At 38.1% G+C, this 14,939-nt stretch overlaps 1 protein-coding gene across 3 annotated transcripts in view; it reads left to right on the top strand.

Annotated features, from left to right (window-relative positions):
* Positions 1–13,029, top strand: part of LOC117614045 (protein NO VEIN-like) — a 28,525-nt gene extending 15,496 nt beyond the window's left edge. For all 3 annotated transcript variants that reach the window (XM_034342719.1, XM_034342718.1, XM_034342720.1), the window contains 8 exons: positions 751–2,531; positions 4,585–4,797; positions 4,976–7,243; positions 7,930–8,039; positions 9,026–9,428; positions 9,506–9,820; positions 10,008–10,265; positions 11,438–13,029. In XM_034342719.1, coding sequence (XP_034198610.1) covers positions 751–2,531; positions 4,585–4,797; positions 4,976–7,243; positions 7,930–8,039; positions 9,026–9,428; positions 9,506–9,820; positions 10,008–10,265; positions 11,438–12,490 — 6,401 coding nt within the window. In that variant the 3' untranslated portion in view covers positions 12,491–13,029. The remainder of the gene's footprint in view (positions 1–750; positions 2,532–4,584; positions 4,798–4,975; positions 7,244–7,929; positions 8,040–9,025; positions 9,429–9,505; positions 9,821–10,007; positions 10,266–11,437) is intronic.
* Positions 13,030–14,939: the final 1,910 nt, after the last annotated feature.

Raw genomic sequence — 14,939 nt, 5'->3', positions numbered from 1 at the left:
ACACATGGCGTATTTTGCGTGGGAGTATCACCAGCTGACGTGGTGATACAGTACTATTCTATAATTTCTCATTGTTGAGGGACAATAGCAGCCAATCTCATTTTTCTAGAAATGATACTCTTTGATCTCATTGGCCATGGGTTGGTTATCTAACTACAAAGTTGGGCCCTACTTAGCCTTTGGTTTGAAAAAGAGTGGTGTCAATTCTATGTTCACCTTTGAATTTGATTACCAAGGTGAAATAATTATAGATCTGTTTATATGCAATAACAGAGAAATTCTACCAACGTGGGAATTGTCAGGCCCACGGTTTGCTCCCATGTGGTCTGAGGTTTGAAACCCCAAAAAGTACTACCTAGATATTTGCTAGTGTTTCCTGCCTCCCAAAGCCCCGCCCAGGGGGCTGGGGGGGTCCCAGTTTTAAGCTGTGTGCCGATTGGTGGATTTCTGGGTATCAAAAAAGAGAAAAACAGAGAAATTCTAAGTGAATCGGTTTGTTTTTCCCATTTCCAATACAAATAGTCAACTAAAGTATATAATGAGCCAGCATATATAAATAAATAAAATCATTATTGAGGAAAGATGGTTGTTGTGTGTGACTAGCTAGTCCTCACTGCCATGACTGCATATCCTAGTCCGTCAGTAGCAAGTTCGCTGTGTAAAATGATCCAATTAGTTTGACACCCTTTCGGCCGTTCACATGTTCATCCTCTCATGAAACTGGTGTTGCTTATTGTATTTTGTGATTAGACTTCACAGGTGTTTCAGTTGAAGACATAATCAGGAAAGTTGCGACGTTTTTTGAGAGTGATCATGGAATGCCCATCAATGGTAAAACAATTCAGGAGAAGATGTTTATCTTTTTCAGAAAGCTTTGCAATTGTGAGCTTTGGTTGGTGGAAGAATTTTGTGTCAAGGAATTTAGATGCCTTGGTTTTGGGGAATTTCTAATTTTCTTAGAAAAATATTCCTGTCTACTGCCACATGAGCTGTGCAAGTTCTTGACTGGTGATGGAAATGGGAAGTGCCCTTTGGAGGTTTGCATGCCCCAGGATCATTTGGTTGTTTTAGTATCTCAAGCTTTAAATAGTTTATGGGAGGATGAAAAGATTACCAAACTGAATATTCCTTTACTGCTTAGGAAGCAGTTCCCATCGATTGGTTTCCAAACCATCGAAAATGGTTCGGTAGAAGATTTTCTAAGTTTAGTGGGGAAGCATAAAAACACTGCAATTTCCAAACGTGTTCTTTTTTCAATGACATTATGTGGAACTAGTTACGGCATGGAGTCACCAGAACACTGTAAGAATGACACATTTAGGAGCACTTTGGTGAATGCTAACATTGGCCAGACAGCAGAGACCCATGAATCTGTTACATCCAAAGATGCAATTAAAATCCTACTCAGGGGACCAATGATGTCTGATTTAAACTTATGGGCACATTGGGACCTCTTGTTTGCTCCCTATCTTGGTACTCTTGTACCATGGTTATTGAATGAAGTCAACACGGATGAATTGTTGTGTTTGGTGACCAAAGATGGGAAAGTAATTCGGTTAGACCATTCATCTACTGTAGATGCATTCTTGGAAGCTGTACTTCAAGGCTCCTCTTTCCAAACAGCAGTGAAAATGCTCTCTCTGTTTGCACTATTTGGGGGAGAAAAGCATGTGCCTGTGTCCCTTCTGAAACTTCATGTACAGCATGCATTTGAAGTCATTTTGAAGAATTATGTAGACAATATGGAAATACATGGCAATAAGAATTTTCTAAGTCAAGGAGAAGCATTGTGTGGACAGCAAATGATTGGTGAAGGTTCTACTAGTAAATTTTGTAATGAATTACACAGAGATGTAACCCAGATGAATACTGGTGAACCTGTTTTATCAAGATTTATCATTGATTGTCTTGGCTATCTACCTGCAGAATTTCGTAGTTTTGCTGCTGATGTATTGCTTTCAGGGATGCGATCTATTTTCAAACATGCTGCTTCAGCCATTTTGAGTGAGTGCAACCAGACAGAGCAGCGTCTCATGATTCATGAAGTTGGCTTATCTCTTGGTATAGTGGAGTGGATTCATGATTACAATGAATTTTGTTCCTATGACACTACTGATTTGTTCATGTCTGGGGCTACATGCTTCAATGCTGTTAGATATGAAACCGGGTCAGGCTCAAAGTATATGCAGGATGTGTCTGATACGCTTGCCGCTTCTGAAGGGAGTATTGGTGCATCTGTTGGGGTAGATGAGCAGAAAGGTGAATGTACTGAACCCTGTATAAAGATTAGTGGTGCAGAAGCTTCTGAAGCTAGAATTAGCAGTGGCTCAAAGCATTCTACAGAACTTAATGAACTTGAAGATGCAGTCCTCGTAATTGAGTCAATCAGGAGAGATGAATTTGGTCTAGATTCAAGCCTATCAAATGTTGGAAGTAGCATCCTAAAGAAGCAGCATGCCCGCTTAGGGAGAGCTCTGCATTGCCTTTCAGAGGAATTGTATTCTCAGGATTCTCATTTTCTTCTTGAGCTGGTGAGGCTACGTTCTTTGTTTCTTTCATTGTGCTTAGTGTAATTATATACTCCACTATAAAATAAACCGTATGGAAAGTATGCTGTGGTTGTCACTGGGGGATCTAGGAATTATCCTTCCTTGGGGCAAGAACTTGTAAACTCTGGCCTAGAAACAACCTGTAAAGTTTGGCCTAATGCAGCTCAAGTCTCAACCATTTCTTTGCCCCTTTGCCCCGCCTTTGCCTTCTTTGAGGCAATTTATCAAACAGTTTGCCCCCATTCAACAGAAAATACCATGAAAACTTGACACCTTCATGGGTGTAGAACAAGACTGAGTGGGGCCTAGTGCCTTCACTGGCTCCTTACTAGATCCGCCAGTGGTTGTTGTCCCCTCTGTCTTTCTTCTTTTATGTGTTTGCTGTTGTCCTATGCATTTGCCAGTTTTCATCGTTGCTGATCCTAAATTCCCAGGTGAAATTTTATTTACTTTTTCTTTGGTTTTTTAACAATTGACTACATTTGTAGATGCTTGCATGTATACATATATATATATATATATATATAGATATAGATATAGATTGCCTGTGAAACCCTTAAAAAAAATATTTCTGTCTGTGTGTCTATTTGCTTGAGTATGTATGGATACAACTTCTTAACTGGGTAGTCTATGATATATCATGGTACATTTTTAATGACTCCTTGGAGTACTTACTAAAATGTTTGAGCTTTGAACTTTGTACTTTGTTTTGAATATTAAGTGGACTCCTCTGTCTGATCAGTTATCACGTCTTACTATCTTGTCAACCGATGTTCCAGGTGAGTAATTTGTCGCATGCCGATCTGAAAACATAGATTTTAATTCTTACCCAGAAAGTCATACACATACACATGCATAACCAAATCCCCACACCACATACACATTTTTTAAAGCCTCCCCAAATAGAAGGGTTTTTCTTGGATTGTGGCCCATGGGAAGGCTTATATACGTGTGATGATTCAAAGAAGAAGACCCAATTCCTGCTTCTCCCCTCATTGGTGCATTCTTTGCAAGGGATGTTCAAAATTGGTGGTTCATCTCTTCTTGCATTGCTGGGTGAACTCGAATTTGTGGCTGCGTCTGTTTAGGGAATTCGGAATTAGCTGGGTTGTTTACAGGGACTGTTCCTCCTTGTCTGAGAAGCATAATCTTCAAGGAAATGGGAAGAAAGCCAAGGTTTTATGGGATTGTATTGTATTGGCAATCATCTGGATGGTTTGGTTGGAACGAAATAGATTGATTTTTTAGGACCGTACTTGTCGCGAAACGGAGAAGCTATGGGAGAAAGTTAGATCATGTTCCTCACTATAGGCTTCGACTTCTACAGACTTTATAGATATGTCCTTTAGGAGTATTTGGCTGGATTGGAATGCAGCCATCCGCTAGCTTTCCAGTCAAAGTTTGTTTTAAGTTTTGTTCTTTTGTTAGAAGTTTTTTGTTTTGCTTGGTCTAACTGCTATTTCGCTGTTTAGACTTCTATTGTGGCCATTTTCACCACCTTGTGCTGTTTTTTTATTGTCATAATTGCAATAAAATTCTGTTTCCTTTTATAAATTTTTTTTTTTAAAAAAAAAACAGTAATCTAGCAGAAGTCTTTTGATTTTGATCATCCATGAGATAATCTCCAGTTTCTTGATTGGGGTGGGCTGCAGCTCAGGTGAGCCGTGGCTATGGTCTGTCCTTGCACCTGGCGCATATGCTTGGAACTTTGACATTTGGATGTTTTTACTGTAGAATATTATTTATGCCTTACATACGATCTTTACTTTATTACTGATGTGGTGTTACATATAATGGACTGACAAACCAATATCTGCAAGACCACTGTTATTTGAGTTTGAAATCTGTTTATCCTTTTTGAATCTTTTTATCTGCAGCATTTTCTCATTAGCAATATATTGCTGATACAATAAACTACCATTTTAATTTTCTTCAAATCTTGATATGATGCTATAATAATAGTCTGGAGTTGAAAATAATCCTCTTATAAGTTTGTCATGTTTTAAATGCATCTAATTTTTCTTTATTGCTTCAGGTGCAAAATGCTGATGATAATATTTACCCAACAAATGTGGAACCAACTCTAACATTCATTCTTCAAGAGTCAGGTATTGTTGTTTTAAACAATGAACGGGGCTTTTCTGCCCAGAACATTAGGGCACTCTGTGATGTTGGAAATTCAACCAAGAAAGGATCTAAAGCTGGATATATAGGGCAGAAGGGCATTGGTTTCAAATCAGTATTTCGGGTAGGTTGTGAAAAATACTGTAGTTATCGTTCTGTCTGTCCGTCTGTCTGTCTCTCTCTCTCTCTCTCTCTCTCTCTCTCTCTCAATGTCGTTCCGCCATCCCTACCCAGAAAATTTTCATTCAACATACGTTTTATTGATAATAAGGTTTCACTAATATGTGATTGTCTTTCTGCAGGTTACAGATGCTCCAGAAATTCATTCCAATGGGTTTCATATCAAGTTTGATATAAGTGAGGGTCAGATTGGTTTAATTCTGCCCACAGTTGTACCTCCTCGCAGTATTCACTTGTTTAGTAGCCTGGCATCGAGTGACAATGATAAAGCGGATTGGAACTGCTGGAACACTTGCATTGTTCTTCCTTTCAGATCTATTTTATCAGATAGAACTGTCATGAAAAGTGTAATTAATATGTTTTCAGATCTTCATCCTTCTTTACTACTCTTTCTCCACCGCCTCCAGTGTATTAAGTTTAGAAACTTGCTTGATGATACACTTACGGTCATGAGAAAGGATATTGTGGGAGATGGTATCGTTAAGATTTCACATGGGAAAGAGAAAATGACATGGTTTGTAGTATCTCAGAAATTGCAAGCAGATTTTATTCGTGGTGATGTACAAACAACAGAAATATCAATAGCATTTACATTGAAGGAATCAGATAATGGCGATTATTGTCCTGATATTGCCCCACAGCCTGTTTTTGCATTTCTTCCTCTTAGAACATATGGGCTGAAGTTTATTCTTCAGGGTGATTTTGTTCTTCCATTGTCTAGAGAAGAAGTCAATGGAGATAGTCCCTGGAACCAGTGGCTATTGTCCGAATTTCCTGGTTTGTTTGTTAACGCAGAGAGATCTTTTTGTGCTCTTCCGTGCTTTAAAGAGAATCCCGGGAGAGCTGTGACAGCTTATATGTCCTTTGTTCCGCTTGTCGGGGATGTGCATGGTTTCTTTTCTTCTCTTCCGCGATTGATTATTTCAAAATTACGTGTGTCGAATTGCTTACTCCTGGAAGGAGGAAATAATGAATGGGTTCCTCCGTGCAGGGTCCTAAGAGGTTGGAATAAACAGGCTCGTTTGCTTCTCCCTGATGACTTACTGCAAGAGCATCTTGGACTTGGGTTCTTAGATAAAAATATAGTTGTGCCGGATCCACTTGCAAGGGTTCTAGGTATTGTGGACTATGGACCCAAAGTTTTGCTTCAAATTGTGGACTCTTTATGTCATACACAAAATGGCCTCAAATCAATGGGAGAGAGTTGGCTTGCCTCTTGGCTAAGTTCACTTTATGCAATGTCATTCAATTCTTCTGTGGAAGCTTCATTTGACTCAGGAGTAGAAATGGAATTCATAGAAAACCTTCGAAAAATTCCATTTATTCCTCTTTCAGACGGTACATATGTTGCAGTGGATAAAGGCCCAATTTGGTTACATTTTGATGCCTTAAAGACTGGGTTTGAGGGTCAGCATGGACTTGAGTCTTTTCCAGATTTGTATGCTAACCTTCAGATTGTAAGTCCTAGCTTCCTTTTTGCATCATGTGCTGACGTGTCATACATGAATGTGACGACAGTTGAAAAAGTCACAAGTATGCTTCGTAGAATTGGTGTCCAACAGTTGTCCGCACATGAAATTATCAAGGTGCGTATCTTGCCGGCAATATCTGATGGCAGGATTACAGATAGGGATAAGAATTTGATGACTGATTATATTTGCTTTGTAATGGTTCACCTGCAGTCGAGCTGCTATAATTGTCGAGTTGAAAAGGAATACATAATCTCAGAACTACGAAATAAAGCTTATATACTAACAAATAATGGCTTTAAACGACCTGCTGAAGCATCAGTTCATTTCAGTGCAGCATTTGGAAATCCTGTGGACATAAATAATTTAATTAATGGGGTGGATATGGTTTGGCATGAGGTTGACATCTCCTATTTGAAGCATCCCACCACTAGATCACTCCCAAATGGACTGATGAAGTGGAGGGAGTTTTTCCAGAAAATTGGCATCACGGATTTTGTGAAAGTAGTTCAAGTTGAGAAAGGAATTAATAGTTTATCTGATTCTTTTTTGAAGAAGTTGTTTTGGGACAAGGACAGCATTTCCCTTGGACTGAATGCCACAGATTGGGAGTCACCTGAATTAGTCCAACTATTATCCCTATTGTCCAGAGAGAACAACAAAAAAGGTTGTGAATATCTCCTAGAGGTTCTTGATACATTATGGGATGATTGCTATAGCGATAAAACGACCGGTTACTGCACTTCTAAATCTGTAGCAGATAGACAGCCCTTCAGATCTTCATTTATAAGCTGCATCTGTGATGCGCAATGGGTGGTATCAACAATGGATGATGAACTTCACTACCCCAAGGATTTATATCACAACTGTGATCCAGTGCGCTCGATTCTGGGTACATCTGCTCCATTTTCTGTTCCAAAGGTTAGTTGGAGATGGAATGCTCAAAATTATCTTCTTTCATGATTAAAAAAAATATATTATACACAGGGTATTTAATATAGTGCATATGGAAATGTCTGAATTTAAGTCCCAACCTGAAATTAATTGGTAATGAGTGGAGAACCCGGGATTTTATATGCTGTGATGCAATGCTTTGAAATTAGAATGCCTGATGTAGGACTTAATATCCTCAACATTAGGTCATGTACTTGTCCTCGACAAGGGTTTAGGGTTTAGGGTAACATGCTGCAGCAATACAACCGACCGAACAAATATAAAGAAAAACCGATCAAACCAACCAAACTGGACTGGTTCTGGCGGTTTGGTTTGGTTTTTAAGCTTAAAAAATAAAGGAAATCGGCAAGAAAACCGGCTGAACCGGTTTCAGGCCTATTTGATTACTCCAGAAATGGCAGAAAATCGAACTGGACTGCCACTTAAATTTTTTTTACATGTCATATTACACGTGGCTCTGTTCATTGGGCCCAAAACCGAGCCGGCCTGAACCATGCTCAGATCTAGATATTACTGTTTGATTCTGTGTGATGTGATGATAATTTATGTTTCAGTTTTCCATTATTCATCTGACCATTATGCATCATAGTTTCAGCTATATGAAAATCTCAAATATTGTTTTTGGCATATCTACATTTTTCCTTTTGAAACAGGTGAGAAGTGGAAAGTTCGCAAGTGATATTGGGTTTAAGACGAGAGTTTCTCTTGGTGATGTTTTTGAGATTTTGAAACTATGGAGATGGGAGAACCCATTCAGAGCAAGGTATTTCTTTTCTTTTTTCTTCCTCATTTTTCTGGAAGCGAGATCAATTGGTTTTTTATACTGGATGTCTCTATCTTTATGGGATTCACCAATATCATCAATACAACTGGATCAAAATAAATATGAAGTGTTTAAACCAAAAGCAGTTGTTCTATAGTATCATTTGGTTGCTCATAGACAGAAATTCTCTTTCATATCAATGTATTTTATTTTATTACAGAATAGTTAAAGTTTTTGCAGCTCTGCGTAGACATGCATTATGTTTTCATAGACTTACTAAGCAGAGTTTACTGATGTCAGCCACATGTCACTGGGTTAATGTTAAAGTGCAATTCGACGCCATGCAGGTGGCTAATAAAGCAGATGATGTGTGTGGTCTCTTGATGAAGTTTTGCCATCTTGACAAAGGATGTATTCAATTTCAAAGAGACTTGTTTTATGAGTGTCTAAGATCCCCTTTGTTATGTTTTATTTTGGCATATTTACTTAATAGCATCTAGCTGGCTGTCCTTAAGCATGCCTTTGGTCGTTTGGGAAACTTATCTCAACTTTGCTTTAACTTTAGCATTTCGAAACAGAAAGCAGTTTTAGTGAGTGAAGTTGAATGGTAGATCAATTTATCCTTATAATAGATGAAAACTTTGTTGGGGTTCATGTTGGGGTGTATTATCTATCTTCTTGCCTTCTGCTTTTCTCTACCAAGTCATCGTATTCTCTCAATTTAGTTTCTAAAAGCTTTGTCAGAAGGGATAAGGTGTCTTTTGCTTAATAAATAAAATCAGAATTAGTGCACATTCTGTTTCAAGTGTAGTCTTGCGAACCTCTATGTTGAATGTAGACTTGTGAAATTTTATGCTATTTGATACTGTTTCAATATCTGCTCCAGATCATATGAAATTCTCATGTTTGTGCGGATCCATTCCTATTTATTTGTTTAATTTTGCATGGTTCTGCATATTTTAAATCACACTTATCTTCCGTCCCAGCCTAGCACAAATGTTCAAAATTTACTCATTAATCTGGAATGAAATGGCTCCTTCGAATCAGAGAATTACCGATGAGTTCCATCCTGGACCTTTCATATTTGTTCCATATGAATCCAGCTTCAGTCATGAGGATGTGGTGTCTGGTATATTTTTGTCCCCTGAAGAAGTATATTGGGATGATTCCACTTCCTTCGTTAACCATATCAAGGGGATCCGTCCTCAGTACAGCTCAACAGGTATTAATCATATTCCCTTAAATAAGATGCTGAGTAATTTCTACCCAGGCCTTCACGACTTCTTTGTTGGTGGGTGTGGAGTACATGAGATCCCAGCTCTCCGTAGCTACCTTCGGGTTCTGCTAGATTTATCAAATATTGCTTTGCCTTCACAAGCAGCTAATGCCGTAAGTAATTAAGTTTAGAGATATATTATAAGTAGCACAAGCTGCACAGTGATCTAATTGTTTCTTCCTTGTCGCAGGTTTTTCAAGTATTCCTGAAATGGACTGATGGACTGAAGTCAGGATTGAGTGCTGAGGATATTGTTTACTTGAAAGATTCTCTTACAAATATTGAATGTACGGTGCTTCCTACTGTTCAAGATAAGTGGGTTTCTCTACATCCTTCCTTTGGTCATGTGTTCTGGTGTGATGATATTGAGTTAAGAAAGCAGTTTATGCATTTGGATGACGTTGATTTTCTATACTTTGGTGAACTAAGTAATGCTGATGTAGAGATGCTATTTAAAAAAGTTTCCATTCTCCTGAAAGCTTTAGGGATTCCTGCACTTTCAGAGGTATTCTTTACATTTTCCCATGCATTGTCACTATGAGATTCTGCATTGTAAAGATCGGGTGTTACAAGATTTAGGATGCCATATATTGTTAATCAATAAAATGAATGTGGAAAATAAATAATTATAAAACTGTACAACTGAGAAGAAATGTAATTCTCATCTTTCCACTTTGTGCATTTATATGCAGGCTGTAACTCGTGAGGCAATATTTTATGGTCTGGCAGATTGTAGCACAAAAGCTGCATTGATGGATTGGGCTCTTCCATATGTACAGCGCTACTTACAAAGTGTACACCCTGATAAATATGCACAACTCAAGCAGTCTGGATTTGATATCTTAAATCGTTTGCAAGTAGTTGTTGTTGAAAAGCTGTTTTATCAGAATGTTATAAAGAGTTCCGGCAGGAAATCCAATAAGAGGCTAAGATGTAGCTGTCTTCTGCAGGTATTCTCTTTTATCTTTCATTGAGTGTGTGTGTATTTCCTAATGCTTATATGCTTATACCAAAATGCAAACTGACTTACAAGTTGGTTGGGATTACTATATTTACCAATGTTTTCAAAGGCGAGGCCTCTTGTGTTTCACAAGGTGAGCCGTAAGCGTAAGTGTTCAGGTGTGTGCCCTTTGGACCTGAGCTAATTAAAATTGAAATTTTACTAATTTAAACATTTAACAATTATATAGTTAAAACTAACCACTGGAATGAATCATTTAATATGAAGGCTGGGAGCTTAAGAAACATTAACAATCATTTAGCATCAACATAAAATTTCCAAGTTATTGCTATCAAGTATCAAGAACAGAGGTTGGGAGCTCTAACTTATAACAAAGAACACTTAACAGAGGCAAGGAGACATGGAGAATAGAGAAGAAGAAATGACCTTGAGTTGGAGAAGGAGATGTTGAAGGTGGTGTCAAAGAGAGAATTGGGAGGTGTAACGAACAGAGAAAAAGAGGAGACATTTTGGTGTTTGTTAATTTTGTTCTGGATTCTATTCGTGGAGGAGAGCAGAAGCGGTTATGGATTCTTTTTTATTTATTTATTTTTGAAAAAAAATAAAAATAATAAAAAATAAAAAATAAAAACCTTCCAAGTGGTTGTATACATGGTTTTTCTTGAAAGACAAACAATTTGGGCTGTTGGGTGAAAGTTGAAACGGCGCTAGTTGTCTTAAGGTACTAATAATAATTTGGTCACAATCAGGGCTCAAGCTTTAGCTGCAGTGTTCTCATTTCTGGGAAACTGCTCAACGGAGCCATGGGTCAGGAGATTCTTGACCACCTAACCTCAACTCGTTCCTCAAGGCACGCCTAAGCCTCACCTTTCAAAACACTGATATTTACAATGTTAACAAATTAGCATTTGAAATCGTATCATGTTTGGTTACAAACATGTCTTACTTCTCTGGCCAGAAAACAAATAGTAAATAAAAACTGTCTTCCAAGAATACAGACTAATCTCCTTTTTAATCAAATTCTCTTTCTAATAAAATGTTGTTTAATATTGTTTTGGAACATCGGAAGATTTTTCACCAAGCCATTATGATACTTGCATGATGTGGACATAGAAACCTCTCTCTTTCCTAACCTTATATATTTTCGTCTTATTAATACAGGGTAGCAATTTGTATACAACCCAAGAACCGGATTCACACGCGTTATTTGTGGAGCTTTCTCGTTTGTTTTTTGACGGAAATCCAGAATTACACTTGGCAAATTTCCTTCATATGATCACAATAATGGCTGAATCAGGTTCAACTCAGGAGCAGACAGAATTTTTTATCTTAAACAGCCAAAAGGTACCGAAGCTTTCTGGTGAAGAATCTGTTTGGTCCCTGTCATCTGTGACTTCATTGACAGACAATTATAAGTCACTCCCAAAAAGTTTTACTTTTACAGAAGTAAATGAGAAAAACAGTTGGGAATCCAAAAGGAAAGTAATTAACTGGCCACCTATTGATTGGAAAACTGCACCAGGTTTTGGTTGTACTGATGCAAATCTTTCCAAGACACAGGCACCAGTTGCACATTCTGTTTCAGTTGACATTAATTGGACCATTGAAGATGATTCAGCAATGACATCTGCAGCTTTAGTTTTGCCAGGCTCCGATGATCTGCAAGAACATTCTGGTTATGCTTGCAATGAGACTGGAAATGGAATGCATACTGAATTTGATCCTATTAATGTAGGTTTTGTTTCTGACTCTCCCGATTTGGGTTCATTTCCTAATTTTAGCAAGAGAGACCAGCCTAGATATGGTACATCCAGTGGAAGAGATGCAATGCTAACCGGGAGACTGGGTGAGCTTGTTGCTTTCAAATACTTGATTTCAAAAGCTGGAAAGTCAGTTGTGAAGTGGGTTAATGAATGCAATGAAACTGGGCTTCCCTATGACATAGTTGTAGGGGAGAAGGAAGACAGTACAGAGTTCATTGAAGTTAAAGCAACCCAGTCTCCTAGAAAGGACTGGTTCCACATATCAATGAGAGAGTGGCAATTTGCAGTAGATAAAGGTGAAGCCTTCAGCATTTTGCATGTCATTTTATTGGGTAATAATGCTGCAAAGGTCTCAGTATACAAGAATCCTGTACAATTGTGCATGCTGGGGAAGCTGAAGTTGCACCTTATGATGCCTAAGCAACAGAACGAATTATTCCTTTTGTCCTGAAAGGTACTTGATAGGGTGGTCATCGGTCTGAGACTTCAGTTGGCTTTCATCTGCATCCAAAGTTTACCAGGTCCAGGTTTGACTAGCATGCCAAGATACAAGAACTTAAGAACATAGTGATATCTGCTTTGGTGTAATTGAGCCAATAAAAACACTATTGCCAAATTGCAGCTATGCTTTGATGGGACTGCAGGTTGAGTTGCTGCTTTTAACCCTATCGATAGGCCAGTCGGGTTGATTTGCCGGAATTTAACATAACTATGATAAGGAGATCCTCAATGTACAGACCCTCTGCAGGTTTCTTTGTGGTTCGTCGAAGAATCGAGTCACCATATATGTATAATAGATAAATTATGAGTGGTATATGTATACACGTAGTTTGAAAAAGAACCACCTCTCCGTTTCTTTCCATAGGCGTCAGCCGTAGCACAAGACAAGTCGTTGCAGACAAAGATAGTGCACATGTAACCTGCCATTATAAAGTATAATAAAGTTCAGAATCTCAATAATGTTTATATATCCTTCCGGCTTTGAGATAATTTATTTTCGGCTATTAGATAGAAAACAATAAATTAAAAGGGAATGAAAATGGCATCTAGTGCTAGTACAACGTTGAGTGGATTATATTCATTTGTCTGCATAAATTTTTTATACTATATAAAATATACTTTATCCTAAAGATTTCATTTCAATTGGAATTTGGCTATTCACGATCTACAGGGATCCCCGCTGACGCAAGCATCTGCGGCTGGCTTTGATCCCCACTAACTCAAGCATCTGTGGCTGGCTGGTTAAAGCGTCCAACTCATAATTGGCGAATGGGTAGGTACAATTCCTAAAGGACGCTAATGAGACCCTCCAATGAGGAAGTCTTAGGCAACCCTAGCAACAACCAAAAAAAACAAGAACAAAAAAAAGAGATATTTAGTCATATGCTCATTCTTAGCATTAATAATATTAATAAACTTTACACCATTTAATTTCTATAAACAAACCCAAAAAATGATGGCTTGCCCTATTGAATTTAATTTAAATTACTATGATGCCCTATTGAGTGTTTTGGAATTTTTTTATGAGGTTTTGGGGTTGGGTTTGTTTTAAGAAATTAATGGTAGTTTTGTAATTTAAAAGAAGTTAAAAGCCTTTTTGTTATGTTGTAAATATGTTTTGGGTGTGTTTCTAAAGTCCATTTCATATAGGGTTTCGTTTATAATTTGGGATCCTATATTGGGTATAATAGTGAATCTCCCAAAAATTAAACTCCCCACCCCTTCAGTGCCATATCTTTAGGTGGGTGGGGGGAAGGAGGTGATCTGCCCCTCCTCCCCTCCCCTCATATTCCTCCTTCCTCTTGAATCACACTTTTCTCCTTCTCCCCCTATTTTACAATCTGGTGGGATGAAGACCATGGGCATGATTTCCCACATCACCACCATCTTTACCCTGTGAGTCTTGCTCCATACCGACTCAAAATCCATGGCTCATCCAGATTCATTCACCTCTCCTTTGATCTGGCCTCATCCTTGGTTTGTAGCTGCAAATTTCAAACGCGTTTTGGAACTTTTTATTGGAAGTTGTGTAGAGCTCTAGCTCGGGTGCTTGCACCACCTCCTTCCAGGTTCTTGGTTCTTTTTCTCCTGGAATGAGTTTTCTCATTCTTTCTTTGCTAGCTGTTGTCTTTTGGATGTATTGATTGGGTTAATTTTGGTTTATGTTTGGTGAATCTCGAGTGGGCTATATTTTGAGGGATATTTGGCTTAGTTTTCTGACCTATGGGTGTTTGGTTCTTCATGTTGGTGATTGGTGGTTTGTCCATCTACAATTTTGGAGTTTCTCTTTGCTAGTGGCGGATTGGAATTTCTCTTTGGTAATGACAGCTAACTTTCATGTGCTTGATTTTATGTATTTTATGGTTAATGTGGGCTTTAAGCTGAATGTGGGCTTTATGCCGAATGCGGCCATAATGCCTCTTTGTGGGCTATATGCCTTTATGTTGGCTTTTGCCATTTTAGGTTTTTTTTTGCTCGATAACATGATCTTCATGCTATACTGTAATAGTTTTAGCTAGATTTGTTTCTATTTGTTTCCTATTGATTTTATGGCAGATGTTTTTGCTCGTCTTTATTTGTATTGTTCTCTGCCCTTTTGAGGAATTGCAATGAATTGGAACTTCAACCACACAAAAAAAGACCTCCAATAACCCATTGTATCGTAATTATATCCACCTTCTAAATTCTAAAATTAAAATTTGATAGAGATGAAATTGGATATTTTCTCTCTTTGGACTAGGCAAGAATCTGTCGAGATATCCGAATAATGGGTGGTGCATTTTTTTTGCATTTCGCTTCACCTGATTCATTAAGATAAGAATTTTTATCCATTTTACCCCTTATTCATTAAGCTGGACGGTCATGGACAAACGTTCGAAGAAGTCAAAATCTTGGCGACG

The sequence above is a fragment of the Prunus dulcis genome, chromosome 1 (genome assembly GCF_902201215.1).
Source record: "Prunus dulcis chromosome 1, ALMONDv2, whole genome shotgun sequence".
In the NCBI taxonomy this organism is placed as follows: Eukaryota; Viridiplantae; Streptophyta; class Magnoliopsida; order Rosales; family Rosaceae; genus Prunus; species Prunus dulcis.
Note: the sequence above shows the minus strand (reverse complement) of the source record. Positions and strands in the feature narration are given on the sequence as shown.